This window comes from Podarcis erhardii (genome assembly GCF_964252035.2).
Source record: "Podarcis erhardii genome assembly, chromosome: 1".
Taxonomy (NCBI): domain Eukaryota; kingdom Metazoa; phylum Chordata; class Lepidosauria; order Squamata; family Lacertidae; genus Podarcis; species Podarcis erhardii.
The window spans coordinates 72389260-72416084 of record NC_138497.1 but is presented as its reverse complement, the minus strand read 5'-3'; the positions used below and the strand labels follow the sequence as shown (position 1 = coordinate 72416084).

Sequence of the window (26825 nt, the reverse complement as noted above, 5' to 3'; positions counted from 1 at the left end):
TAGAGATGGGCTGAGCAGCTCAGACATAGCCTGGGAGTTGTGCCCAACAATGTCATTGCATTAATGGGAAAGTTTTCAATTCTGCAACAGAACTTCCCCTCTCTCCCCCAAATCTACTTTGGGAGTTCCCCTCCAAAACAGACTCAGGGGTGCGTGTTCAGGAGGCACACAAGGTTATGGTAGGAAGGAGAGAGTTTTCTTTACAAAGTCATTATGCGTGCACAAGGACTTTGCTGGAGTCAGTAGACTTTCTCCCTGCAGGTGCCCACCCTCAAGCTCATTCACACTGGTGGGCGGGGCAGGTGATAAAGTTGTGTGTTGTTGGCAGAGCCCTGCTCCCTGTGTGAGGGGCTCTTGAGATTTTTCATTTTGTATTTTTTAAGATACTGTGGAAAACTGTATTACTTGTATCTTAAAAGCCTTCCCAATATTTATGCTTACAAAAAATGCACACGTGTTCTAAATGCTTTTGAACTACTATTTTGAATTAGGCAATAAAAACCACACCACTGTGTCAGAAATATATGCAGTAAGCACTTTTATGAGATCTGATGTTAATGTTATTCTATTTGGCTTCTATGTTTCAAAGGATGTAGCATGTAAGAGATTTTCTCAAATGCAGCTGAATTAAGACTCAGTAATTGTGTGCTGTTCCCTGATCCAAATTACTATTTCCAAATTAAACATTTAAGTGGTTTTGTTTTTTAAAAAAAGACAGCTATGAATACCACCCCCCACCCCACGGATCACTTATATGGTGCTTAAACAAACCTGAAATACTGTGTAGGAAATTTCCCCCCTGTACTGTACTAGGAAACTACCCTGCACGTATTCCAGTGTGTTATATGCCAGCTATGCCCTTCTCCTGTTTGCACAGGATAAGTGGTTCATTTCTTGCAAGAGAATAAATAGATATAAATCCAATATTGAAAACAGCAGCATTCACAAACCACCAAGAGAACATTTCTGTCTCTCAGCACTCTACTGCTAACTAATGCCAGTTACCATACCTCAACGAAAAGGCTCCTGTGTGAAACTACAGAAGTAGAACTTATTCACAAACTACAGAACTAGAATTTATTCACAAAGTCAGTTTGATTGTGACTTGGCTTATCTTTCCCTTTTTGAAATTATTTATCACTAGATGAGGGTGTATTAATTATGTCTCTCCACTGTAATATTGGCTGTTTCAATTGTCTTGTTTATTGATAGTTACTTTTATACATTTTATAAGTTTTTAACATATTGTCAGGCATGTAGAAAGGCTTGACTTTATTGCTTTGGGAAGCAGTATAGAAATAATCATCAGTTTTTAGTCAGTACTTCCATTTGGAGAGGAAATTTATTATAAATAACTTATAATCAATAAAATATATACTTAATTATTATCCCGCTTTTTGTTTATTGTTAATTATAACCTGCAAGGAAGCATGTCCTCAATGAAATCAGTATGATTCAGTGTTTAAGGGTTGGGACACAAGAGTCAGAAGCATGGAAGACACTACCAAATTCACTTCCCACAAGATGTAATGCCCACCACCAACTTGGGGGACTTTAAAAGTTGCTGGGAAGCACAAGTAGGGAGAGTATTGTTGCGCTCAGGTCCTGCTTAAAGACTTGGTGTAGGCATCTGGTTCGACCACTGTGAGAACAGCATGCAGGATTAGATGGGCCTTTAGCCTGAACCAGCAGGGTTCTCCTTCTGAAAGGTGACTGCTGCACCTTCTGTCAAAATGACAGACACTCACTTCTTATGCAAACTCAAGGAAATCTTTCCCATGTTTGTCTTTTCTTGCAGACAACAGCCTCAGATTCCAATCACCACAGGGACGGGTGTGGTCTATCCTGGTGCTATTACTATGGCAACTACTACACCATCACCTCAGATGACATCTGATTGCTCCAGCACCTCGGCTAGCCCTGAGCCCAGCATCCCTGTCATTCAGAGCACTTACAGCATGAAGACGGACAGCGGGAGCCTTGCTGGAAACGAAATGATTAATGGGGAAGACGAGATGGAAATGTATGAGGACTTTGAGGATGACCCCAAATCAGACTATAGCAGTGAAAATGAAGCCCATGAGGCTGTCACTGCCAACTGAGGATGTCTGCTGAATTAAAGTACTCTGACTTTTTTTGTTTTTGTTTTGAACAAAAAGTTCTTAAATGAGCCTGCATGCATGTGTGGCTCCTACAGTTACATCTGCAGAATGGTCTTAAATGTTTCTTAATGTGTGACACAGATTGTTCCCTAATTTTCATGAACTTTTTTAAAAATTTAGGTGAAGACATTAAGTATCAGACATTGGGACTTGAAAACTTATACAAATCAATAGCTGTCTTACAAGTCTTTCCTTTTTTGTCTATTTTTTTTCTCCTCCTGGATGCTGAGAAAAAGGTTTTAAGTTACTGTTTTAAATGGGGGTTTTACATTCTCACTCAGGTATGCTGTGCCAGCCTACAGGTTGTGAATGTGTTTTTATTCTGAATTATTTTAGAAAACGAAAACGAAACAAAAAAAGTGCAAAATTCCTATCATGAAACAGAACAAGTCCTCATGTGCATCAGTGTGTCTTTGCTCATCTTTTTTAAACAAGGTCTCTAAATTCCATTTTTTTTCTCCACATGTATAGCTGACCTTCTGATGTGCCAAACTTTCATAACTTTTTAATCTTAACATTTAAAAAAGTCTTAAGGGAGACACTGTAAAGTCTTAGACAATCCTTTGGCATCTTAAAATATCTATATATCTTTTTAAAAAAGCCTAATTTTTCCAGAAAATGGTAAAGTACTCAGGAATCTGGAGACAGGATATTCTTAAAATAGTGAACATGATTTCCACAATGCACTTGCCCAGTTGCTTCTGCCTCTTGATGTACCATCAGTATAAAATATTACGTAAGCACAAAAGAGCGATCACCAGCTACAGACAGGCCTGTCTTAAGAATGTACGGCCGATTCCAAATCCTTTCACTGCCCCTTTGCTTTTAACCCTTACATTCAGTCTTAACTACATTTTATCTTAACAATGTATTCATTCCAGAATGTCAGGGGTCCACATACTGAAAAAAAGAAGAAGAAATTTTAAAGTACTGTTGCGTTCGCATTATTTTCAGTTTGTTGTTGACTTCTTTATAAAATGCCCCTTTCCCCCTAAAAACCTGTGGTTTTCTTAAAATAGCAGGAAACTTAATACTGAAAGGTAACTATATGCTTAAATGGGAGATCATGTTTATATGTGTCGAAAACATTTGGGAAAACACTATGATACAAAGGGATGCAGATGCTTTCAGTATTTGCGTAGTATGCATGTGCTATGTGTCTGTTTTATACTTTTAGGCCAGGAGCCAAAGAAGCACCCAGTTAGTTCCATAAAGCATCAGGGCTTGTGTTTTCTGAACCAAAATTCACCACCTCTTCGCATGAACCAAATTTGAAACTGAGGGAAGTTGTTTCAGAAGCAATTTGTGATGTGACATTGTTATCATAGTGGTTCAAAGGGGAGAAAGTAACAAAAATCCAACTGGGTCTGCATAAGCCCTGAAGCTCCCCTACAGCAGTTCTAAATTATCCCTTTCAGGTTCTCTTTACTTTGCATAGTATACAACATCTCACCTAGTCTTTCTCACGAGTTTCTGAATTAAATGCTGTCATAGTTTCGAATACTGTACTACATGTTGCCATATCAATAGCCGACCTAAAGGATCCATTTACTATACCCATCTATGATTTTTATACAGGAAAAGCCACACAAATCTTACTATCTCATATATAAACTGTGTCAAATGCTAGTTTCACAAAACTAAAAAGAGTTCCAAGCTCATTCTATTATTTTGTCATTCACTGACATGGTTCTACTATACAGGTGTAGGTTTCATATTGTTGCACAAATACATGCCTAACATGCAGAAAACTATCTGGAGGGCTCCAAGTCTTGCCTGACAAACAAGACAAAAAAAAATAGCTATTTTCCAAGCATAGTATCAATATCAGATCAATATTTGCGAAGTTGTCTCAAGCCTTCAGGTCAAAGATGCTGTAGAAATTATACCGTATTTTTCGCTCTATAAGACGCACCAGACCACAAGACACACCTAGTTTTTGGAGCAGGAAAACAAGAAAAAAAAATATTCTGAATCTCAGAAGCCAGAACAGCAAGAGGAATCGGTGCGCAGTGAAAGCAGCAATCCCTCTTGCTGTTCTGGCTTCTGGGATAGCTGTGCAGCCTGCATTCACCCCATAAGACGCACACACATTTCCCCTTACTTTTTTGGGGGGGGAAAGTGAGTCTTATAGAGCAAAAAGTACGGTAATTATTTATTTCATTTCTGATATATAATTTTGTTAAATATATAAAGAAGCAAGGGGAGGTGGGAACAAAACATTCCCAAGTTAATAATCTAGGTCTTAATGGAAGTCAGTTTGCCCCCAAATTTTGAATTTGATCAATTTTATGCCCCATGGTCTACTGTTTCAGCTACTTATTCTCCTCATCAGTACTTTCTACTGAAAACTACACCATCTCATAAATATGTATGTTTAGAATCAGGCCACTAATATTGAATCAGACTCTTTCGGAATATTTTGTTTACTTCATTATATCTTTAATATACTCCAGAAATATGGCAATTTTATAGGGGCAAAATATTTGTGTCCTAAGAATAAAGCCAACCATACATATAGTTCATGATGCGGAAGCCACGCTTCCATTACATCTGTGTGGTGACCGCTCCAGGAACTGAACTAGTTGTGTGCAATTTTCACTATGCCAGCAAAAACTCAACATGAATGGTCTGTGGTGTTGGACACACAGATATCATTTACTAATCCAGCTGGAGCACTACCATGCAAATGCAATTTAAGCAGCCTATTCCATGCTGCCTATTAATTCTGTGAAGCAGGGTTGTGTTGAGAGTTCCACTTTGTGTAAAGATGCCATGTTTAAGGCTGGAAGAGTAGCTTCATCTCTTACTAGCTTTGCTCAGGGGAAAGAGTGCCAGGATTTCTAAAAACATTTCTGCACTTTCTTTGATGGCCAAACCTGCATGTAATAAATGTGTGGGCATGAACCCATTCTTCTAAAAACATGGGTTGCAACCCAAACTACAACCTTGCTTATGGCGTAGGGGGTTGGACTGAATGACCCTCAGGATCCCTTCCAACTCTATGACTAGGGCAGATGGGGTTCTTTCCCTTTCCATAGCCAGCAATGTCTAGCATCTAGCTTACATACAATTAGATTTTCATTAGATTATGATCATTATATATATTTTTCAGTTCCTTGACTCAAAGGCTTTTCATTAATAGAACCAACATAATGGCCATGGCTTACAATGCGTGAGCAAATCATTTGTACTTTGCTCCCCCCTGCTAGCACTGAGAGGAAACAAACCATAATCTCTGGCTTGAAACAGAAGCCTTTTTTTGGCATTAAGCAGTATATAAATTTAATCATCAATGTTCCTTTGCTTGTGTAGCTGAACTACAGATTTTGTTTTGTTGTGCTTGGAACAAACCAAGAAGTGAAGCCAGTTTGTTGTTGGCTTTCCTATCATGGTTTTTTTTTGAGCTTGGATGTTATTCTAAGGCAGAGATAGTCAGTTTTTCCCATGCAGCACTAGACAGGAGGAAGCCCAGCATGGTTCATTTGTGTACAGTAAACCATGGTTTGTGGCTTACCATGACATACAAACATAACCAATATCAGTGCAGAGTGTTGGCACGCTATCATACAACCTTGCACGACTAGTAAAGAAAACTAATGCCCTGACAGCTTTCAGAAGCAACTGCTGGAGGTAGTCAGCTTTTACAATATTAAAATAGACAATTTAACCCAGACAAGCAAATAGGGACTGCTATGTTTACAAGATCAAATACTATTCTGACATATAATACTCTCATCAAGCTTTGGCAGCCATTTTAAAATCCAAAATAAACTTATCTTTCTTTACTATTTATTTGAAAAGTGTTCCCATGTCTACAGCTGAAGCAATAAAACTGTTCTAGCCGAGATGTTAAAAGCACTTGCTGTGTCATTAGCTGGTGAGCGTCCTCTTTACCTAATTAAGGTACTAAAAGAAAATAATTTCTTATTAAAATTGTTTGGAAATTTGAAGTGTTCTAATATGTGTAGTTTGGAGCGGAGGTACTCATTTTCCCTAAAGAATGACTATTTATTAATTTTCTACAGGTTTCTCCTGTTATAAATCTCTCTCCACCCTACAATTCATTTCTTTTCTCTGCATTTCTTCATGGTTTTTTTGTTGCATAGGTAGAATGCTGTATTGCTAACATTGTATTTTCTGTAATTATTTTTGCACAAAGGCAAACATTTAGTTTAGTGGGTTAATTTCTTTTTATAAATTTTATTACCATGCCAAAATAATATTCTGCAGGCTGGCGGAGAACAAAGGACTGTTCTTTAGGACTGAAACTTGATTTTGCTCATAGTACAAAAACACACACTCACAGATGTTATTTCGTAAGTGTTATAAGCACTGGATATAAATGGTATTTTTTATCACTTCTAACTAATGTGAAACTGTTGTACAAAAACGACATGAACAAAAGTCATCTGTTTCGACTCGTGTGGGCCTGCCTCACAGTTGCCGGATTTGAGTCATTTTTATGTCTTTGTTATTTCATTTATTTATGCAAAATTCTTATATGTATGAATACTTTGTTTTAGCTCCAGCCCTGCATCTGTGTTGATGCTCCAAAACTTAAAGGTGCATTCTTGACAATGAATGGCTCTTCATGAATCAGCAGAGGGTAGAAAGCTACTTTGTTGGTCAGTTTGGGTAAAAAAAATGTATTTGACTCTGAATAGTGCAGAAACAGTGTATTATATTTATTAGCCAAAATCGGCTCTAAAGTGTCAGTATAAAATCAAGGAAGGACAATCATATGGAAACAAACATTTATCCCCATTCTTAATTGGAGCTCAAAACAAAGTTTTTGATTAGTCACCATCTCATCTTCGTTTTTTCTTAAAGTGTAAATATAACATAGGAAGTAGAATTTTATTTTTTGTTCATGGATACCTAGTGAAGTATAAGTTATGTATTTACTTTGTTCTGTATCAGTGTACATTGGTCCATATTAAATGCTGACAAATCACTGTACCTCATGTAGATGCTGAATTTACACCTGCAGTGCGAGAGCAGTGTTGTGGACCTGTAGCAAGGATGGCAAGTCGCCTCACTTGTGCCCTCCTTCAAATTGGAATCCTGTATTTCATAAACACTTAACCTTTCAAACTATTTCACCTGCTTATAGAACAGGGGTGAGGAACCCCTGTGGTCCCTCAAAATTTTGCTAGACTACAACTCCCATGAGCCCCAGCCCTGATGGGAGTTGGATTGCAGTCTCCAGAAGGTCAGAGGTTGCCCACCCCTGCTATGGAATAACAATCCTCATTGTCTTCACTCTCTGGTAGTAGCATCATAGTTAATGGGACTAATAAAATACTAGTCAGAGAGATACAGCCTAATAGTCTGCTCTTCAGGACTGCTGCATCAGCAAATTAGTACATAGGATGTGGAATGTCTATTCCTCTTGGGCAGCACTACAGCCTATTACTTCAGCCAAGTGAAAGGATGTAAATGACATTTACATTCCCATTTAAATAAATGGGGCAAGTTGGTTATAACTGACAAGTCCCACTGAATTTATTAAATGAAACATAACTTTTGATTGGAGCCATGATGTGACACTGTTGTTGCAGGCTGAAGCAACAGCTAATTCTCTGACACTTTTGCCAATGCAGTTCTATAAAATTCCTCAGAAGTAAACGAAATAGTATAATTCATCACTGAATGGCTTATCTCCTCAAAATATACCACCCAGATATATTTCATTCCCTCCTCCCACGTAATTAGAATTACTGTAAAAAGCAACTGGCTTAAGAACTGGTTTACTTAAGTGCCAGATTTCTAGTTTAGTTTGGGCTCAATTTGCTTCATAATTTGCAGCTTGATTCCAAGCGAATCTGATGGAAGTTGTTAGATTTTGTCTGAAAGCAACCAATGTGAATAGTAAAAAATGTGTCAATGTGAATGACAAACTAAGTAAATAAATACACACATGAACAAATGATGCTCTGGAAGGCCTCTGTAAGCGATGCCAGTTATTAAATACAACACTAAACCGCTTCGGATCTGTGTTTGGTGTGGAATAATATTGGCATGTTTGAAAAAGTAAATAGTTAAATTGACTTGATATTTAACCAATACAAACTAAAGTCTTAATAAAACACAATGTCACAGGGTTTATGTTTATAGAGAGGAAAATAGCTCTGATCAAAGGGCCCATTTCTAAGAAAATAAGTTGTAGCCTTAAACATCTATCCTTATGCTGTGGACAGCAGCTCTCTAGGGGAACAGACAGTCTTCTGCCTTTCCTGCTAACTGACACTTTTTAACTGGAGATGCTAGGGTTTGAACCTGGGACATTATACATGCAATACATGTGCTTTGTCACTGAGCTGAACCTCCTCCCCCTCCCACATAAATGTATGAGGGTACCCAGATATGTAGTTTGGGGGAAGCTGTGGGATTGCCAACTGATCCAGAATCAGTGTGCAAGAGGCAGCATAAAGAGGGGGATGCTATTACAGCAAGGGAACAACTTGATAGGTGGGTGCATGTTGTGTACAGCAGTAACTTGAAAACAGTGATTGTTTAAACGACTGTGTAAATGAAACAATGATTGTGTAAATGCAAGCATCCCCTAATACAAAGTTAAAGCATGATATCCTACTGTACCTAATGTTGCTCTTCGTCTTATTAAAACCTGACATTTTTTTCTACTTCACTGAAAATAACTTCCCAGTAAGAAAACGCTACAACGCTCCAATTCAGGAAAGCACTTAATGCTGGAATCTTCAAGCCACACATTCTGGAGTAGTCCCAATGGAAGCCCATGGTGCTACTTTAGAGAAGGTGGTATGAAGATCTTAGCCTCAGGCACCAGTTTAGCGTAAAGCAACCGAGCCATTCTACCGAAGTCCAAAAGAGTTAGGTATATGTTTAAAGCTGAGCAGAATTTTATGTGTCTATCTGGACTGGATCTTCAGTACCAACAACTGCTCTAGAATGCAGCTGGTAGAATGTAATAATAGAGTATTTCATATTTTCAATTTTAAAAAATAGTCTCAGATCCTAGACGTTTGCATGTGTGTTTAAAGACTGAAGTTGGCACTTAAGCATGTCCTGTTTAAAGACTAACATGTGACCTCATTTGATTTTCTTTTACAAAAGGCACTTACTCTTTTTCTCAAACTCTTACTTTCCGCCTCCTCCCCCCACTGCCCCCCCATTTCCTTTTATTATCAACCATTGTTCTCTGCAGTTCTTGGACAACATGTTTGATATACTGTAATGCCACAATTCCATGTTAGAATGCAAATCGCAAAACAGAAAATATTTACACAAGTGGGTTGGTATCTTTTTTCTTTATATCCAGATTTATGCTATTAGACTACATACCTTCCCTCTAAATAACTTGTCCAAGATTTAAGTTTTAAGAGCTGACAAAATGATATTCTGAGATAGTTCACTCATTGTTTTCAAAGAGAAGGGTGGGTCTGGGGCATATGTGTGAAAGGAAAATGTTTCCAATTGGTATTTATGGCAATATGAAAGTTATAAAGCAGCTTAGTGACACAGTTTGCTTTGTAACTTCTGCTTTCTTCAAAAACCACAAGTGAGGTCCTTGGTGCTCTCAAAAAAGTTTGGGGAATGTGCAAATATTTAACTGTTTCTATGCTGCACATTGCAGACCTGCTCGTGTGCATTCTCCGTATTGTCTTCCTTTGTCATTTGTGTTTTGCTTTCTCAAAAGCACAGGGTTGTTTTTCCTGCCCCCCGCCTCCCTTGTACCCTTCATCAGCCTGTAGCAAAGTTCCGAATGTTTTAGTATTTCTGTTCCTTCATTATTGTATTTGCCATGTACAAATGTTTTTATTACGTTAAGACAAGCTTATAAGCTGTTACTACATAACTTATCTTACTGTAACTCTTTTCTTTCCTGACATTGTAATTTGTTTGTGATGTATATTGTGAGATTGTATTCTATGTTAATTTAATCAGCACAATTCACTGACATGCTGGACTGACATGCTAGCTGCTGTTTCAAAGTGTAAAGTTTTTGTGTAGAGTTGCTGGGGGACAACTGAGACTCTCTTTGTCAAGGTACTATGCTTTGGTTCCTATAGCAACACTGTGGGTGTGGCTCTTATGATGCTAGGGCTGCTGATTCTACACCCACAAGCATTTTTTTTTTTTTTTTACTGGCAAGTTTTCCGTGTAGAAATTCTATATACAGTGCAGGTACCTATCTGGGCCCAGGGCTGGTAATTATTTGGGCATGTAGAGAAAAAACAAACAAACCCTAGTGTCTATTGCTGCTTTGAATATGTTTTAAAAGTCTGAAAATGTAAATAGTTTATCAAAATAAATCTTGTACAGTCCAGTGTAAAGTTTTTAAATGAACTTAAAAGGTTGCCATTACATCTCTCTCACACTCTCCTCTTGAAGCAGTTTAAAAAGAAAAGAAAAAAGTTTGCTAAGGATGTTGATTTCTTTAAAGTATCTGTGCTTTTAATTTAAGCGGGGGGGGGGGGACGAATCATTCTTAGCTTGGCTTCATAGCATAAACCGATTTCTTGGATTTTGTTGTGCAGTATTGACGTGAGGTAAATTAAATATTAAATAATTTTTTAGTGGTACTTTTAAGAGTCTTCTCCTCTCCTCAGAAATTAATGGAAAAGACAAAACTGAAAAAAGACTGTCTTTATATCGTATATTCTGGTGTATGTTGGCACCTTACCATATTTGAGGGGATTTTTTTCCTTTTTCCTTCCTTTTTTTTTTTTTTTTGCACAAGGTGCTTTCCTGATATGTTAAACATGTCATCATTGGGTGATACCATATGCCATGATAAGGGGTTCTGACCCCTCAGGGGAGTGTCTATAAGACTGCCTATTTATGCTCATTTACCTCAAGACTGTCCTCTCTACCCTTAATCTATTCACCATCACTCCATCTTTTGTACTGCTGTTGACACTTACAGATTAAAGATAAATTTTGTTTTATGATATGTGTGTGGCTTTTTCTGTGCAGCCTATTCTTTCTATACGTAACAGTCCGCTTCAGATCCCAAGGAGCTGCTCATGAGAAAAGGCCCTGCAGATCAAGTGACCAATTCCTTCTGAGCAGGCTCACCTCCCTCCGTGCTCATTGTCAGTCTACTTATTGCTTTCTCGTGTCACATCAGCAGTTTGGTTTTTGAACTTTGGCTCGATAAGCTCAAGTCGTACTGTGTGATGTGTAAGCAGGAAAGGCTTGTAAAGTAACCCTGTATGAGATGGGTATTTCGAAATACCAAATAGGAATGGAACAGAATAAAAGTTATCTCTTTGTCACCCCCTTCATTTTCATTTCTCTTACAGCCTCACTAGACAAACGAACTGAACCAGAAAATATGAGCACAGTAACACCATATTGCCTTTGGCCCAAACAGTATAACCCCTATATAATATTTTTATTAGCAGTTCTTAGTGTCCTCGTGGGAAAACATTGAAGTACATTCAGGTGTCCCATAATAATAGTAGACGATTCTGACAGGAGATTTTAGCCCACTTCCTCCAGTTATTTTCTGAGACCAAGTGTAGGAGGGACAATCATGACGATTGTCTAAAATGATATAGCACAACTGACACTCCTACTTAAATAAAAAGCCCAAGGTCAAAACACAGTTATTACATAGTTAATCGTTATCCTTTGTTTATTTATTTAAATTATTTATACCAGTTTTTCATCATCAAAGATGCCCCCGAAGCAGTTTGCAACCATCTGATCAACCATATTTTAAGCAACTACTAACACCCAAACTAAAAAGCTCAAAACCATGAAGGCATCAGAAAAATAACCACTCCGTTCTAAAAAAGAAAAACTGCATGCAGTAGCAAGGCAACGCAAAACAAAAATAGGCAAAGCAGCATCATACTTGGAAACCAAGCAAACACAGGAATACTAAATCACTTTCATCAAATGCTTTATAAAGGGGGGCGGGGGGCGGGGAGAGAGAGAGCAAGAGAGCAAATGGCTTGTTCCATGGGGCAAGTTCACATTTTAAAAAATGTAAGGGATCTCTTTCCCTTGCTCTCTACTTTTTAACTGAAAAGATCTTCTAATTGCTTTCAGGGACTATCAAGTTTAGAGGACTTTCCCACTGCTTGTAGGTAGGGTTTTCAGTGAATCTTTCCTTATGAGTTTGGGATTCATGTCTCATCTTGAAAGTCCAATGGGGAAAATAGCTAAGCAAATTGCCACTATGATTAGCACAACAGCTCACCCTCTGATTATTTAGTTTAGTGCTAGCACTGGGCGATACCTTGTTTTCAACATCATGATATATCAGCCCTACACGGTGAGTTAGCCCCAATGCCTCACAGGTTCACGTGCGAGCCAAGGAGCATTGGGGCTTCGCTGATCTGCTCAGCTGGGGGGTGGAAGAGGCCTTCTGTCGCTGCCACCCCCCAGCTGAATAACTCCAACACCTCAGAAGGCATCCTGCTCCCCAGCTGAGGAAGTCCCACTGCTTCTCCAGCTTGCATGCAAGCCAGAGAAGCATCAGATGCCCCTATAGGCAGGGGAGTAGGAGTATTTTAATGGAGCCCTCACCCCACCACTGGCTCTCACGAGCCAACAGCAGGTTGGGGGCTCTCTTAACTGCTTGATTGAGGGGAGTGGCAATCACACACCCCTCAGCAGAGCAGTTTCACGGAGCCCCCACCCCACCACTGGCTTGTGCGCTCCTCAGCCAAGCAGTTTAAAGAAGCGGAGCAAGGAAAAAGCTGTATCAGCGCCTCACCGATGCAGCTTTTTTATCCCTCTGCCAGTAAGAGGGCAGAGTGAGATGGTGGCTTCACGCAGCAGTATATCGCTGGTGAAACCACTGCCGCTCCCGAGTCCCTCTGCCTCCAGAGCCACCTGGAGGGTGTCAAGTGCGGTGGCGGTTTCACTTCTGAGTAAAGCCGCCATTGTGGTCTGCCCCTCATACTGGTCCAGGGTGATGTATCAATCCGTACCCAAGCCTATTTACAGTGGTACCTTGGGTTACAGATGCTTCAGGTTACAGACTCCGCTAACCCAGAAATAGTACTACTCAGGTTAAGAACTTTGCTTCAAGATGAGAACAGAAATTGAGCAGCGGTGCAGCAGCAGCAGCAGCAGCAGTGGGAGGCCCCGTTAGCTAAAGTGGTACATAAGGTTAAGAACAGTTTCAGGTTAAGAAAGGACCTCCAGAATGGATTAAGTTCTTAACCCGAGGTAGTGCAAAAGGCTTTTCTGTGGGAAGCCATGTCGCTACATTTTGGGGTGGGAGAAAACAGATGTGCATTAGAATCCTAATTAAGTCAAAAGCTGGTTGTTCCTATTGGATAATCAGCAAGAATAAAACATTCAGTCCAAATAAGTACTGTATTTAACTAATTAATCTCTTTAAGCCAGAGATGAAACTTGGACACAGGAGGACTAAATAATTAAAAAATACTACTACTACTAATACTACTATTACCAACATTACAAAATTCTAGCTGTTTTCTACTCAGTCTTCACCAATACTTTTATCAAGCCCTGACCAAGCCTTTACCTATGTCTTGAGGTTGCAAGATCCCTCAGTCAGCAGAACCATATGCTGCAAAGTTTTGCTAAGATGTACCATCTCAGATTACAAGTAAGGAATAGCGTGTCTGAATACTCTCTCAGATAAAAAACCTTCTGCATATAGAGCACTTGGAAGTTAGGGACACAATTGCTTTAAAAAAATCAGCTGTAGTGGAGCAATGGAGACAAGTTTTTCCTACTGTCTGGGGATTGGCAATTTGTTGTAATATCACAAATTTTATGGTCCCCCTGCCTGATCTAAATCATTTGTTTATTAGGGGCCAGCCCACATTTTCTTCAAAAAATTGCTTTGCACAGGTAACTACCATAGAGTTATCAAAATTTTCAAAAGTAGGGGGTCCTCAGTAATTAGCTAATTAGTAATTGGTGCTACTTCTGAAAAGGCCCTGCCTCCAAGTGGATGTTCACTTGAGCCTAATTCAGCAATGGTATCTACATTCTACATACAGGAGCAGGCAATCCTTAAGGTGTCCCAAGTCATTTTAAGTTCCTTTGTCTAATGTTCCACTGTCACTACTATGGTTCATTTACACATATATTCAACCTGAGCCCGCAATGGAGGGGTTCATAACATTAACACTCTCTCCCATGGCTGCGGCCTTGGATCCAAACAGAAATCTGCCATGGCTCTCTGACCCTCTGTTCAGCTTGCTGTGCTTTATGGAGTACAACTGTTTTTCCTCCAGCCTACATCAGCGCCAACTGCAGCCCTAAACTCAATGCTGCTTTGTCTCTGCTAACTAACTCAGAGCTCAGGGCAGGTTTCCACCTATTTGCTGGATGCCTTGCTGATGCCTCACCTCCCTCTCTTATTCTGTTAATGGCCCATCTCTCAGACGATCTCCTGAACACAGGAAGCTAACTCTCCAAGCGTTGATTAAATTCTGACACTTTCTAAATCCAGGAATTTAAGGAAATCGGGCACCCAGAACTCAACAATATATAATACCTCCAAGATGACTGACAATATAAAAAATAATTGCTGTCAGGAAATTTTTATAGTCAGTTGTATTAAGAACTGCTTAAGTACATTTTTATTCACTTGGACAAGACAAAGTGTAAAAGCCTCTAGAATGGTGTTTAAGCTTGCTTGCAAAACCCAAGATGAGTGTGAAAGAAGCCTCAGTAGGATTGCCAGAAGCACATCTAGAGAATGCCTTTCCTTTGGCACTAGAGTTGGGTTGATTTGCTCCTGTCCATTTTGAGGCTGGAGTGAATGTCACATGACACAGAACACTCAGAAATCTCACCCATCTCTGAATCATGCAACTAATCAAAGGCGGCTGGTGCTGGTCTATATAAGACAGTGCCATTATCCTTCTGGCCTCTTCTTAAATTGTCCACTGCTTGTTGCAGAAACCTGAACAACAGCGATCCTAATCCCAATTTGTATATATTGTGTCTTCATGAGGGGAGGGAGGGGGATGGCCATTTTAACTTTAGAGAAAAGAACATGTGGAGTCATGGTATTTCTCATCCTGCTGCTTCTGTGTATTTTGAATTAAAAAGGGCTCACTGACAACACACCTCATCTTGGGACCAAGCAAGCTTTGGTCCCAAGCTTTGTCCTTTGCAAGCTGGATCTGCTGGTTCAACAGACTGGCTCATCAGCTTATACTCCTGGCTTCCCCCCTCCCCCAGTTTCAAGGAATGACTCCTAGTAAAGGGCCAAACTTTCCCTAATCTCCTGGCAGTTGTCACTGATGAATCTTAAAGCCTGAAGCCTTTCAGTCACATACATTTTTCTGAAGTCATCCTAAGAAGGCTGCCAAACTCAGACAGCTGCTATATTCTGCAAATGTTTGCAAAGCTGTAGAGTTTCGGAATGCACAAGTCCTTGAGCAAAGTTTCCAGTGACTCCACAGTTTGTGCAGGTCTGCACTTGCTTGCCTCTAAAATATGAATCTTTGGCGTTACATCAAAGTGTTGACTAATCGGCATATATGTTTGGGTGGGAGGGCAGTATTTCTAGCAATGCTATAATTTATGAAACATGATGTAATGATTAAACAGGTGGATAGGAAGGGTGAGTTAATTACATAATGTGTGAAAAGGAAGAATATCTGGGCAGCAGGCCAGCTATGCCATTGGTTCTTTGCTGCTTCCCTTGAACAATTAGACAATTTAACACTATATTCCAGGAGTTCTGGTAAAATATATCAAAATAATCAAAGCCTGTTTGTTTCAAATATCCAAGTATTGAAAGCATACATCAAATATGCAGGTCTTTTGTGTTGTGATGTATTTGCCCTGTTGGTGAGTGAAAAAAACGGATCCCTGACTAAGCACTACAGATTTTACAGAAATGTACAACCCTAAGTGCTAATTCATATGAGGAAATTGGCATGTTGAAAATTTGGAGTGATTCCACACAGCATTCAGTATGACCTAAAGCAGTACTTGCTTCTCCATCTGCTCAGCTTGTGTTTCCCTGCCATAGATGTCTCAGGATTACCAAAAGTGGGTTTACTGGAGATACAGAGAATGGATTGAGTCAAGAACCCTCAGGTCAAGACGTAAATATGAGTCTGTTCTTCAAGAGGGCATTCAAGCCCATACTGGGACAGTGAAAGAATCATCTCCCTGGATCCACAGGTGCAGATAACGGCCTTGACCTTAAAGATGAGGCCTTAGTTTTGCAGCAGATGTGGTCTGAATGAAGGTCCTATTTCAGCCATACCCCCAGGGTGGGCCCCTAGCCAATCCAACAATTCCATGTTATTTCAAGAGCTTCTACAGAGAACAAACGAAAGATTGTGCTCAGTGTTAGAATTCACTTCCTTAACTCCAGTGTTTTTTTTAGAATAGACTTTAGCTTGTTCTGAGGCCTTTGGAGTCCAGTTTGGAGTCCATTTTGGAAGAGAAGGGTTTTTTGCTTTGAACCTGCTTTTTCAGTATGGAAGCAGTTTGTGACCATTCTTCTCTAAGCCAGTGTGATGGACGGGCAGGAGTTCGAGTGGTGGGTAGGGTGGAAAATGGAAGATGTACAGGGAGGTTCAGTGCAATCTGTAAGGGAAGAGGTGGGGTGGTGGTCGTAGAGGAGAACCAAGATGAAGAGTCCAGGCAGTCAAAGGCAGGGGAGGTGCTGTAGGAAGTCTCTGAGGTGGAAAAAAAGGTCCCAGAGAGTCCTGCCATTGGGCTCTCCTCCATGCCTTCCCCCACTGTCTCCATTGACAATGAGGGGCATAAAGCAACAGGAACAAGGATCGCCTGTTGCCATATGAACCTACTCGGACCCTGAGGTCATCTTCTGAAGCCCTTCTTCATGTGCCTTCTTCCACAAGAGGTCTGGAGCATGGCAACATGAGAACGGGGCTTTTCTGCAGTGGCTCCTCATTTGTGGAATGCTCTCCCCAGGGAGATTCACCTGGCGCCTTCATTATACAACTTTAGGCGCCAGGCAAAAACATTCCTCTTTAACCAGGCATTTGTTTGAGTGCTGGGGGGGGTGTATTATTGGGTTGTTGTTTTGATTATGTATTTTGTGATTTTATATTGTGATTTTATACTATAAACCATCCTGAGAGCTGCAGGTATAGGGCAGTATACAAATTTAATAAATAATAATAATAATTTCAAAACCTACCACTGGCCACTGACACTGGTTCTGTCAGGCATGTCTCATCCACCAACTGGTCCCAAGATATCTTGCATTTGCATGAGAAGATGTCTTGTAAAAACTAATGCCTTGCAGGAGGTGTAGGAGCTAGTCTTCTTTGTGGGAAAACAAACAGTGAAACAAAGAAGACTTTGACTCTGGCAGAATAGAGTTGCTTTGCTGACGCTCCTGTGCAGGTCCTTTTTTTGCTAATAAAGAGTTAACTCCAACTCGCTTGGTGTGATTTACAGCTGGCTCGCTCCACACAGGAGCAGATTTCTCCAGCTGTGGACCATTTCAAGCCATAGGTCAGAGGTTCCTCACCCCTGGTATATAAGAGTGCTATTTTAACCAAGTACTATACTACATTTACCTATGTTATGTTTTCATTTCTTTCTGAACACAATCTTTTCTACCAAAATTGGTGAAAAATCATGTTTAAGGTTCCTGGGTCTCTATTCATGTTTAAATTTCTGGAATGTTTCAGACTTCCAAACTTGCAAGGTGCTTCTCTGCCAGGTGCTGTGCGGTTTGCACATCTTGTGTTTCACACTGAGTATCAGAGTATACTGGGAGGGGAGGGGCAATGCTTCTGGTTTTTTTTAACCAGGAAACTTTTGTCTCACTAGGGCCTTGGAAACCCTCTCTCTAGATGAGCCTGAATTCATAATTACTTTTGCAGTCATTGTGAGTACTAGATTTTCCTAAGATCTCTTTTCAGACATCCTAAGCTCTGGTTAGTGTACGAACTTACTTGCAGAACATTTTGTAGTAAATTCTGACCTGTATTATTTCAAAAGAGATTTCACATTGTGCTACGAGTGACACAAGTATAGTTTTCCGCAATCTGATCTATAGAAATGACAGGAACAGGATTACTTCTCTGTTACTGCAACCCAGGTTGCCTTGTCACCCTCCCCAAAGGAGAAAATTTATCATGTAGTTGCCCACATGGGTCAAGGGAAGGAAGCCTCTGGGCATACACTGATTGCAATATAACTAACTATGCTTGCACTGTCTGTACTACTGGACTTCCAGTAGTATATCAGTGAAGAAGCAGGATTTTTTTATTTTGAAGTGAGTGCGGTGGGAGCAAATAAACTTATGTCTAGTCATGAAGAAACTAGTCGCAGAAGACAGATCCTCCATGTGTACAGATAGCAACAATTTCACAACTATTCATGCGGTCTGCATAGTGTGCAGGTATGGACACTTGCAAAGCAATGTCTGCAAATGTGCTTTTAGAAAACACCAAAGGGCAGCACTTCAAAGACACAGCCTAAGTTCTACTAGCACCAAGGTCTTGAGGCTCCTAGTCTTTTGCTTAATTTTGTTGAAAGGTTTAAGAACAATGATCATTTTGAAGGAGAGGTTTGGATCCTCAGTTGAAACATCAACTGAAAAACTGTGTGTGTGCTGTGCAGGCCAGGGGGGGGGGGATAGTGCAAGTATTGCTCTTTCCTTCATTCTCCTCCCTGTCCCACTGCCAGCATGGAGAGTAAGCTCCCATCCCAGAAAGTTTACACCAAAACCACACTTTGAATCATGCTGCACATAAGAGAGTGTCTGTCAGTTCCTACCAATTGAAGTTTCCTAGTGACAGACAAGAAATTTCTCTGTCTCTAACACACACACACACACACACACACACACACACGAGACACTGGCCTATAATTTGCTCAGTTCAGCACCACTAGACAGCAGAGCTTGGTAAAACGTGTGGCATGTTCCTGAACTCATACTTCTGCCTGCTGTTAAAGAACGAACAAGAGAGAATGAGAGAGAGAGAAGTCCTCATAAAAAGTTCAATTTACTTTTTTTTAGTTATAAGATACTTTTTACTGGTGCCAGCTGGAAGGAAAATGATTCCGTTAGATCTCAAAATTATGATGTAGCTTTAAGTGCTATGTTTAGATTTACTGCCAAAATGTTAGTACAAAGTGGTAGGTGTTTGCGCTGCAGATAATAACTAATGTGCCGTTGGTCAAGATAGGCCACTGTTCTGTTATTATTGTATGACTCTTATGACTAAACATTGGAGTGAGCCTGGTGGAACAACAATATTTTACTGGGCCTGGAACACTGGCTTGTCAGAACTTAATTGGAGTGCCAAGAATCTAATGAATCAGACAGGGTGATGTGGTTTTTCTTCTGCCGTCGATATTTATCTGCTCCTTTCAGTGAAGGGAGCTGCTATTGTCAGGAAGGATTTGGTAGCTTGCATTGTGATCAGAATACAATCAGACTCCTCTGATTGTCCAATGATTATGGTATTTTCAGATACACAGAAACATTTTGCCAGCTTTCTTGGAAGGAAATAGGTTAACTACATTGTATATTTTAAAAGCATTGGATTATAGTGAACAGTCAAGGTTAAAAGCACTTCAGATATGGTAATTTATGTGACCTTTGTGCCCAGAACGAACTGTTTCCCCTCCTTCGTTTTAAAACACTGACCTTTTGTATATGGGTTACAGCTATGGAAGGAAAACAAAACTGATATTTCAACACACAGTATAGTTGCACCTGTAGCAAATGTCTTATAAAAAGTGGTCTCTGCTGCTAAGCACTTTGATAATGGCTGTGATAGAACAATATCCTGTTACAAATGCTTGCTTGGCCGTATTCTTGTCAGGAAAAATAATTTTAATGGCTAGTGGATAGTTCCTTAACAGAGTTAGGTGCCAGAATGTTCTCAGTGGAGAAACCAGAATGGAGAGAAGATGAGGGTGGGTCCTACTGAGATGTCTGTGTGAGGGAACTACAGAAGAAACTGTGGGTGCACAGAGACCGAAGAAGAAAGGCAGAGAGTGAGCTGAAAGCACTGAGGGGCACCAGATCTTCTACTTGTATGAGTGCTTAAGCCAAGTGTGGTGAACCTGTGGCTCTCCAGATGTTGTTGGACTGCAACTTCCATTATCCCTAACCATTGGACATGCTGGCTGGGATGATGGGAGTTGGAATGTAACAAATGCGGGGGCCACAGGTTCCCAACCTTGCCTTACGTTATTTGGCTCCGCATATGTTCTACTTGCATATTCATAAATAAATCAAATTTTACAGAGCACCATAAATTTCCAGTGATCTCGCCTCCTAAAGGAAACCAAATCCAGGCAAGTGCTGCAACCAGAACTTCTTGCAGCTCAAGGAAATGGGAACACACAACAGTCTTTTGAAAAACAAAGGGTGGGCTTTTTCAAATAACATTCTACAACATGCTCCTCTCAGCCCCTCTATCACGAGAGTCGCCAGAGCTGGACCTTGCCTGGGAAGATTGCTTATGATTTTATAACCCTTCCCTTAATTCCAGTGCCACCTGGCTATTCTATGAAGAATTTATATCATCCCTAAGAAGTAGTGATAAGTAGAACATTAGACAAAGGAACTTAAAATATAAATCAGATATATGCAGCAGTATTCTTTCAGTGGCAGTAAAGACTGCAAAATACTGTGCTTTGCACTCTGTAAACACTGCTGAAGAGGTAAGCCGCTTTTTCAATATAATGGGAACTGCTGTGGCAACAATGGAAAATAAATTTCAGACTGCATATGTTCTCCCTAACATACATGCAATACCTTTGTATTGGAGCCATAGTTAGGTTGGTGTCATGCTCTCTACTCTTACGACAGAAACATCACAAATGTTATTGCTTGAAGTAGTACAGTTTAGGGAACAATGTGGGGATTTGACTGTAATAGTTGCACATTTTGATTGGCATTTCTTCGCAGTCCAGTTGCATGTGTTGGTAGAAGTTCATGCATTGCATATTTGCTTCATGCAGGTGCATGCGAAGTTAATAGTTTTGGCTTCTGGTCTGTAGTAAGGGAGGGATTAGGTGGTATATATTGTCATTTGATTAAATGTGCTGATTAAATTGTGCACTTCAGTAATCAAGCTGCAAAGTTAAGTAGCTAAAATGTAACACACTCTACTAATCAAGGTGCATTCATTGTTGAGCAAGCTAAATATTTTATAGGTGAGCTTCTAGTGTGACTTGGATGCATTCTCATGATGAAAGCAAATCATTGGACAGGAACAGGGGAAGATGGGTGGAACTATGGTACTAGGCCAGGATATTTGAGAGTGAAGGGTTCAAGGCAAAAGACGCCAAATTTAATACTCAGCAAACTACGGTATCTCTAGCATATTTGGTATCCAATGAAGTAGGACTATGATCACAACATACAAGTCAGCAAGCTGGGTGAGTTAGAGCCAAACTTTATGCAACTATGCCAGCACCAAAACCAGTAATTATAAGTTTAGCTCTCCTGTTTCCCTCTACAGGTTCTGGTTCAGCAGTAGGCAGTAGGGTATCCTTCATGTTCTATGGACTACAACTCCCATCAGGCCCAGTCAGTGATAAGGGATCATAGAACTGTACAGCTCGAAGGGACCACAGGGTCATCTATTCCAACACCCCACAAGACATTAATCTTTTGCTCAAGTTTGTAGGCCACAACATGTGGAAGGCATCATGTTGGCTACCACAGATCTAGTAGAATCAATCTGATGTTATATTGTCGCAATTATCTACTTTTCTCTTCCCTGTGAAGAGGGTCTCAGGTTCAATCCTTCGCATCTCCAGGTAGCGCTAGGAATGCCCCATCTCAAACCCTGAAAAATGGCTGCCAGTCAGGGTAGGAAACACTGAGCTAGATCAACCAGTATGTCAGCTTCCTGTGCTTTTCTTTGGTGCCTAGGAATGCAGCCCAACCCTTCTCTATCAGATGGCATCAGCAAATGCAGTAAGGATATAGCTAAGGAGGCCTAAATTCTGTTTACCTAGCATCCTATCAGTCACTCTTTTACATACGGAGCTCCTTACATGATAGAATGGGATGGACCACAAGTCTTATCCCAGTAGGCCTTGGAAGTGCTGAATATAGTCTCTCTCTCTCTCTCTCTCTCTCTCTCTCTCTCTCTCTCTCTCTCTTTGTGTGTGTGTGTGTGTGTGTGTGTGTGAGAGAGAGAGAGAGAGAGAGAGAGAGAGAGAGAGAGAGAGAGAGAGGTCTCTTATAATGGATGTTTCTCTCAGTATACACTGTGGTATATCTTTTGTAAGCATAATTAAGAAGTGTAAATAATAAAATTAACTGGCTCTCTACAGAATAAAATAAACATCTTTGCGTGGTGATGCTTTGTCTTTTCTTTCTACAAGTAATTAGTGGAAATTAGCAAGATTTTATTGTAATTAAAAGTTTCTGTACTAGAACTAATAATTTCTAAGTTCAAAAGAGACTCTTGTTCTCATTCATGTCTCCCCCCCATGCTTAAAAGCCTAAATTATACATTTTTCCACTTACTGATGTGATTTGATCCACTGTGTGTGATTACTCTTAATTTGTTTCAACTTTATAGAAATAACATGAGTGACTCAAACTCACCTGTGCTGTGACCTGAAGCCAAGTAAGTGTGTTCATTTTTTTATTTTACCATAGTCTGATCTGAAATTAGAATTTTTACTGGTAGTAAATCTTTTAAAAATAAGAAAAACTTCACAAGATGTAAATTGCACACAGAATCGTGTTCCACTTGATTACTACTCAACATTTACATAGGGCTGCTAATTAAGAGTAAAGGTCAATAGGTTAAATAAGTCAGTTAATCAGGCAATTATGCAGAAGTGCCACAAGTGAAACACATTAGAAAACCCTTGGGATCGATACGGTATGCAAATCGATCAGCAAAGTATATACTATATGAATTCAAGTACTAAAACACGTTGCGCGATATTGCAAAACACAGTAGATGGAATACTGTGCATGGTATCACTATTGCTAAATAAGCATGGTTTCCTTCTGCTAATATATTCAGTAACTGAGTACCAAAAAAATGCTTCTATCCTTTCTTTGTGCTGACCCCCCCCCCAAAAAAAATCTTGTTCATATTTATTTATTTTTAAATGAGGGCTAGTAAAGTATATTTGTGAAGAACGGTACTGAAGTATATAAACCGCTACAAAACTACTTGCCCACACATCCAATATGTAGGTCAAGCCTTCTTTAACTCTGTGTTTTTGTATATGAAATTCTCAGTGAGACGGCAGTCTTCCTAAATAAGATTTATGTAAATGTTATGTTTGATATTAGGAAGGATGGAATCAACAGTTGTCTTGCACATGGTAAATAGTTTTAGCTAACAACACTGTCACATCATCTAGTGACACATATATGCTAGGCTTGTTTAGTGACCACCAGATTTAACATGTACCTATAGTATTTTAAGGCAGTCTCATCTGTTTCAGACCCACTCCCACTGGTTTGATTCATTATTTGGGTCCAAAGTCAGTCTGTTCAGTCCAATGTTATGCTTTGCCACATATAATGTAGTGTCTAAAAATGGCTAAAATTTCTTTCCTTCTTGCATAAGTGGGTGAAATTTACAGGCAAAGGAACTGGTCCACAGTGAATTAAGCATGGCACATTTTGGGAAGATCCACTAAGGAGTTTTCATGCAGGGAAGCTTTAAAAATAAATGAAAGGTCTCTAATTTTTATTTATTAGAAAATCATAGTCAACCCTTCTGAAGGAATGAAGGTTGCCAAATTTTAGAAAGATAGGTGTAGCAGTACTTCTGCAAGGGCAGGTTTTTCTTGCTACCCCTCACTCTCCTGAAAGAATATTCTGTGAAGAAGAGAGTGTCCATGAGTTATGGTTTGTGATCCCTCTTCCTTCATTAAATGAAGGATCCCACACACAGCCCTCCCATCTCAAAATCTGCTCATTGCTATACTCACAGCTTGGTTTCATTTCTCTGAAAAGAAATGGGGGTGAGGAGAATATGCTGTGCATTTAACTTTATGGAAAAAACCGAGGAAAGCATTTTCCTTGGAAGATAGTCACTGATCTGCTCTGCATACCTTATTAATGGTGCACTCTAATTTAGAAATGTGAAAGAATACTCCAAAACACCCCAATTTTCCCCTACTAATTCGGGGTACAAAAAAAGCCATTGCAGATTTCTTACCTATTCATTTAACTCATTAAGCAAACAAATGCAATCAGAATATTCATTCCCAATGAAAAGGAGGTAAATGTTTCCAGTTCTGTGATAAAAGGAATGTGTGTGTGTGCGCGTGCACACGCAAACAAATAATCTTAAATGCAAAGCTGAGAGAAGTTTCACTGAAAATAACTATTCCCGACTTTGTTTAGAGGAATTTTAAATCTCTTGGATGTAAATAAAAGTGATCAAAATCCCAAATGTCATACAATAAAGAAAACACTCCCACAGCATCCACCTTACAACAATAGCATCTGCAATAACTTAAGCATATACAAAGCTTTAAGGATCAAAACTCTGCAACTTAAAACATTGCAACAGAGCTGGACTGAGTTACACCAGATGCAGATAATGTGCTCTCCTTTTTTTGCACTCAGTTAATAATGAATTCTGACGTTCAGAAAAATCCCCAAAAGCAACCTAAATAGGTGCAGACACAGCCTTTGAAGGACAGCACTACACCCTGTGGAAGGAAGCAGAAGTTACTGGTCCCGTGAGATGATAAATAATAGGAATGAGTCTGACGAGGAAGGCAGCTGTAAGCTGAAAGAAAATGAGGCTCTGGAATAGGTCGGCTGCTGCTGTTTTGGAGCCCAGCCAATTTGGAAGGCAGAGGTAATCCAGGAGTGGGGGAAACTCTGGCCAAGGGACCAAATGTGGTCCTCCAGACCTTTCTATGTGGCTCTTGGAACGCTTCCCAGGCCATGCCTGCCTTTTGCCTGGAGGGACCATGTCCACAAACTTGCTGGTTTCGAAGAAAGGTGGAACATCTGTGTGTGCCATGTTTAAGTGCCTAGAAACCCAGGACTTTTGCATGGCTGTCACTTACTGTACATTCATATTCACTGCTCTACCCAGTTTTGCATCTGGCCCTGCCTATCACTGCCATGTGGCCCCTGAAAGTCTGCCTATGATATACAGTGGTACCTCGGGTTAAGAACTTAGTTCGTTCCAGAGGTCCGTTCTTAACCTGAAACTGTTCTTAACCTGAAGCACCACTTTAGCTAATGGGGCCTCCCACTGCTGCCACGCCGCCGCTGCGCAATTTCTGTTCTCATCCTGCAGCAAAGTTCTTAACCCAAGGTGCTATTTCTGGGTTAGCAGAATCTGTAACCTGAAGCGTCTGTAACCCAAGGTACCACTGTAATGTGGTATCTGGGACTCAAAAAGGTCACTATGCAATCGTCTTTGAGAACCTGGACTCCCTCTGCACATGCAGAATGCTGCTCGCCCCTGTTCCAGACGTGGGGGGGGGCACACACGCTCCTCAAACTGCAACTGGGACCCTGGCAGGGGCCATTACACTAATGCCTGTCCCAATCCTGGGCCAGGAAGGACTGGGCTTGTCACCATTTTGTTTTCCTTACAATGCCCTGGACACTGTGTCATTTCCCCTCCATTGTGGATGCTACCATGCATAGCCTCATCAACATTCGTATTTAATAAAAGCTGCAGCACAAACCCCACTGCTGCCAGCTAAGGCCAGCAAAAGGAATGGGTTAGGGGCTTATGGTGTGGTGGAGGGGGCATTATGTTTCTAGGCCCCATCATTCTCCTCATTACATCATTCTCTAATTATGAAAAATCAAGTGATGCTGAATTGTTTTGCCTACAATATGTCCATCCTTAATAGGGTTCTGGGAGGCAGAGGTTGTTTCCTCATCAACAGATCAGCCCCAGCCAGTGTGGAAATGGCCAGGGATAGCGAGAGTTGTAAGGTAACAACATGTGGAAAGTCACAGATTACCCATTCCTGTCCAACAGTAAATTGTGGGCCACACATGTTCTGCTTAAACAATTTCAAAAAATTTCACACATTTCTTTATATTTCGTCTGATCTCATAGCATTAATGTTGCACATTTGTTTTGCAACAGTAGTGGGGACAGGGCACTGATTTCTCTTTTTAGTACTCTAAAAGCATCATGCTCACTGCTGGCACTACGTAAGTAAATAATTTCTCTCTCTATATATATATTTACTTTCACACACACACACACACACACACACACACACACACGAAAGTAAATTTGTTAAAGCAGTTGGTCACCACCACCTTTACGATATGACAAAGGAGTTTGATTTGGGGGTTCTGCATTCACACTGTGCAACGTTCAACAGCAGTGCTATTTGAAGCTGCTTGGAGTCGTTTGAATGTAGTGTTATGGGAACTGGACAAATGGCAATTCATTTTCCTTCTTATCCAAGTGATGGACTCATTGGCAAAGGCATCAGGATTTCCTGCCGATAAGCACAAATACAAAAGGCATTGGTGTTTAGAGCTGGAAGTGATGGATACTGCGGTGCCAAGTGGCATTCTTTTGTGTCTGCTTTACTTTCTTTCTTGTCAAAGCAGTGACAGAGTGACTGCCTTGTTACTAAAAGCCCATTGTGTAAGGGCAAGGCTCTAGCTCACCCTTACAATCTTCCTGGGGCAAAGGAGAAGAAAGCAGCATGTTTTTTTTAGAAAAGGGGATAGTATTTCACAGTATTGTGTTTTGCCTGACGCAGCTTTGCTGTGCTACCTCTTTTGTA

General features: G+C 40.3%; 1 protein-coding gene and 1 long non-coding RNA gene across 24 annotated transcripts in view; one reads left to right on the top strand and one right to left on the bottom strand.

Annotated features, from left to right (window-relative positions):
- The window catches only part of SOX6 (SRY-box transcription factor 6), a 481944-nt gene extending 470849 nt beyond the window's left edge, over nt 1-11095 (top strand). For all 14 annotated transcript variants that reach the window (XM_081840681.1, XM_081840683.1, XM_081840680.1 and 11 more), the window contains one exon: nt 1799-11095. In XM_081840681.1, the coding sequence (XP_081696807.1) occupies nt 1799-2102 (304 nt within the window). In that variant the 3' untranslated portion in view covers nt 2103-11095. The remainder of the gene's footprint in view (nt 1-1798) is intronic.
- LOC309330847 overlaps nt 1-26825 on the bottom strand; it is a 134468-nt gene that overhangs the window by 75958 nt on the left and 31685 nt on the right. For 3 of the 10 annotated variants that reach the window (XR_014151620.1, XR_014151621.1, XR_014151622.1), the window contains exon 3: nt 22675-22734. The exons of 6 other annotated variants lie outside the window; for them this stretch is intronic. This is a non-coding gene — a long non-coding RNA (uncharacterized lncRNA). Of the gene's footprint in view, nt 1-22674; nt 22735-23500; nt 23623-26825 lie in introns of all 10 variants that reach the window. One more of the 10 variants, XR_014151616.1, reaches the window with a different exon arrangement.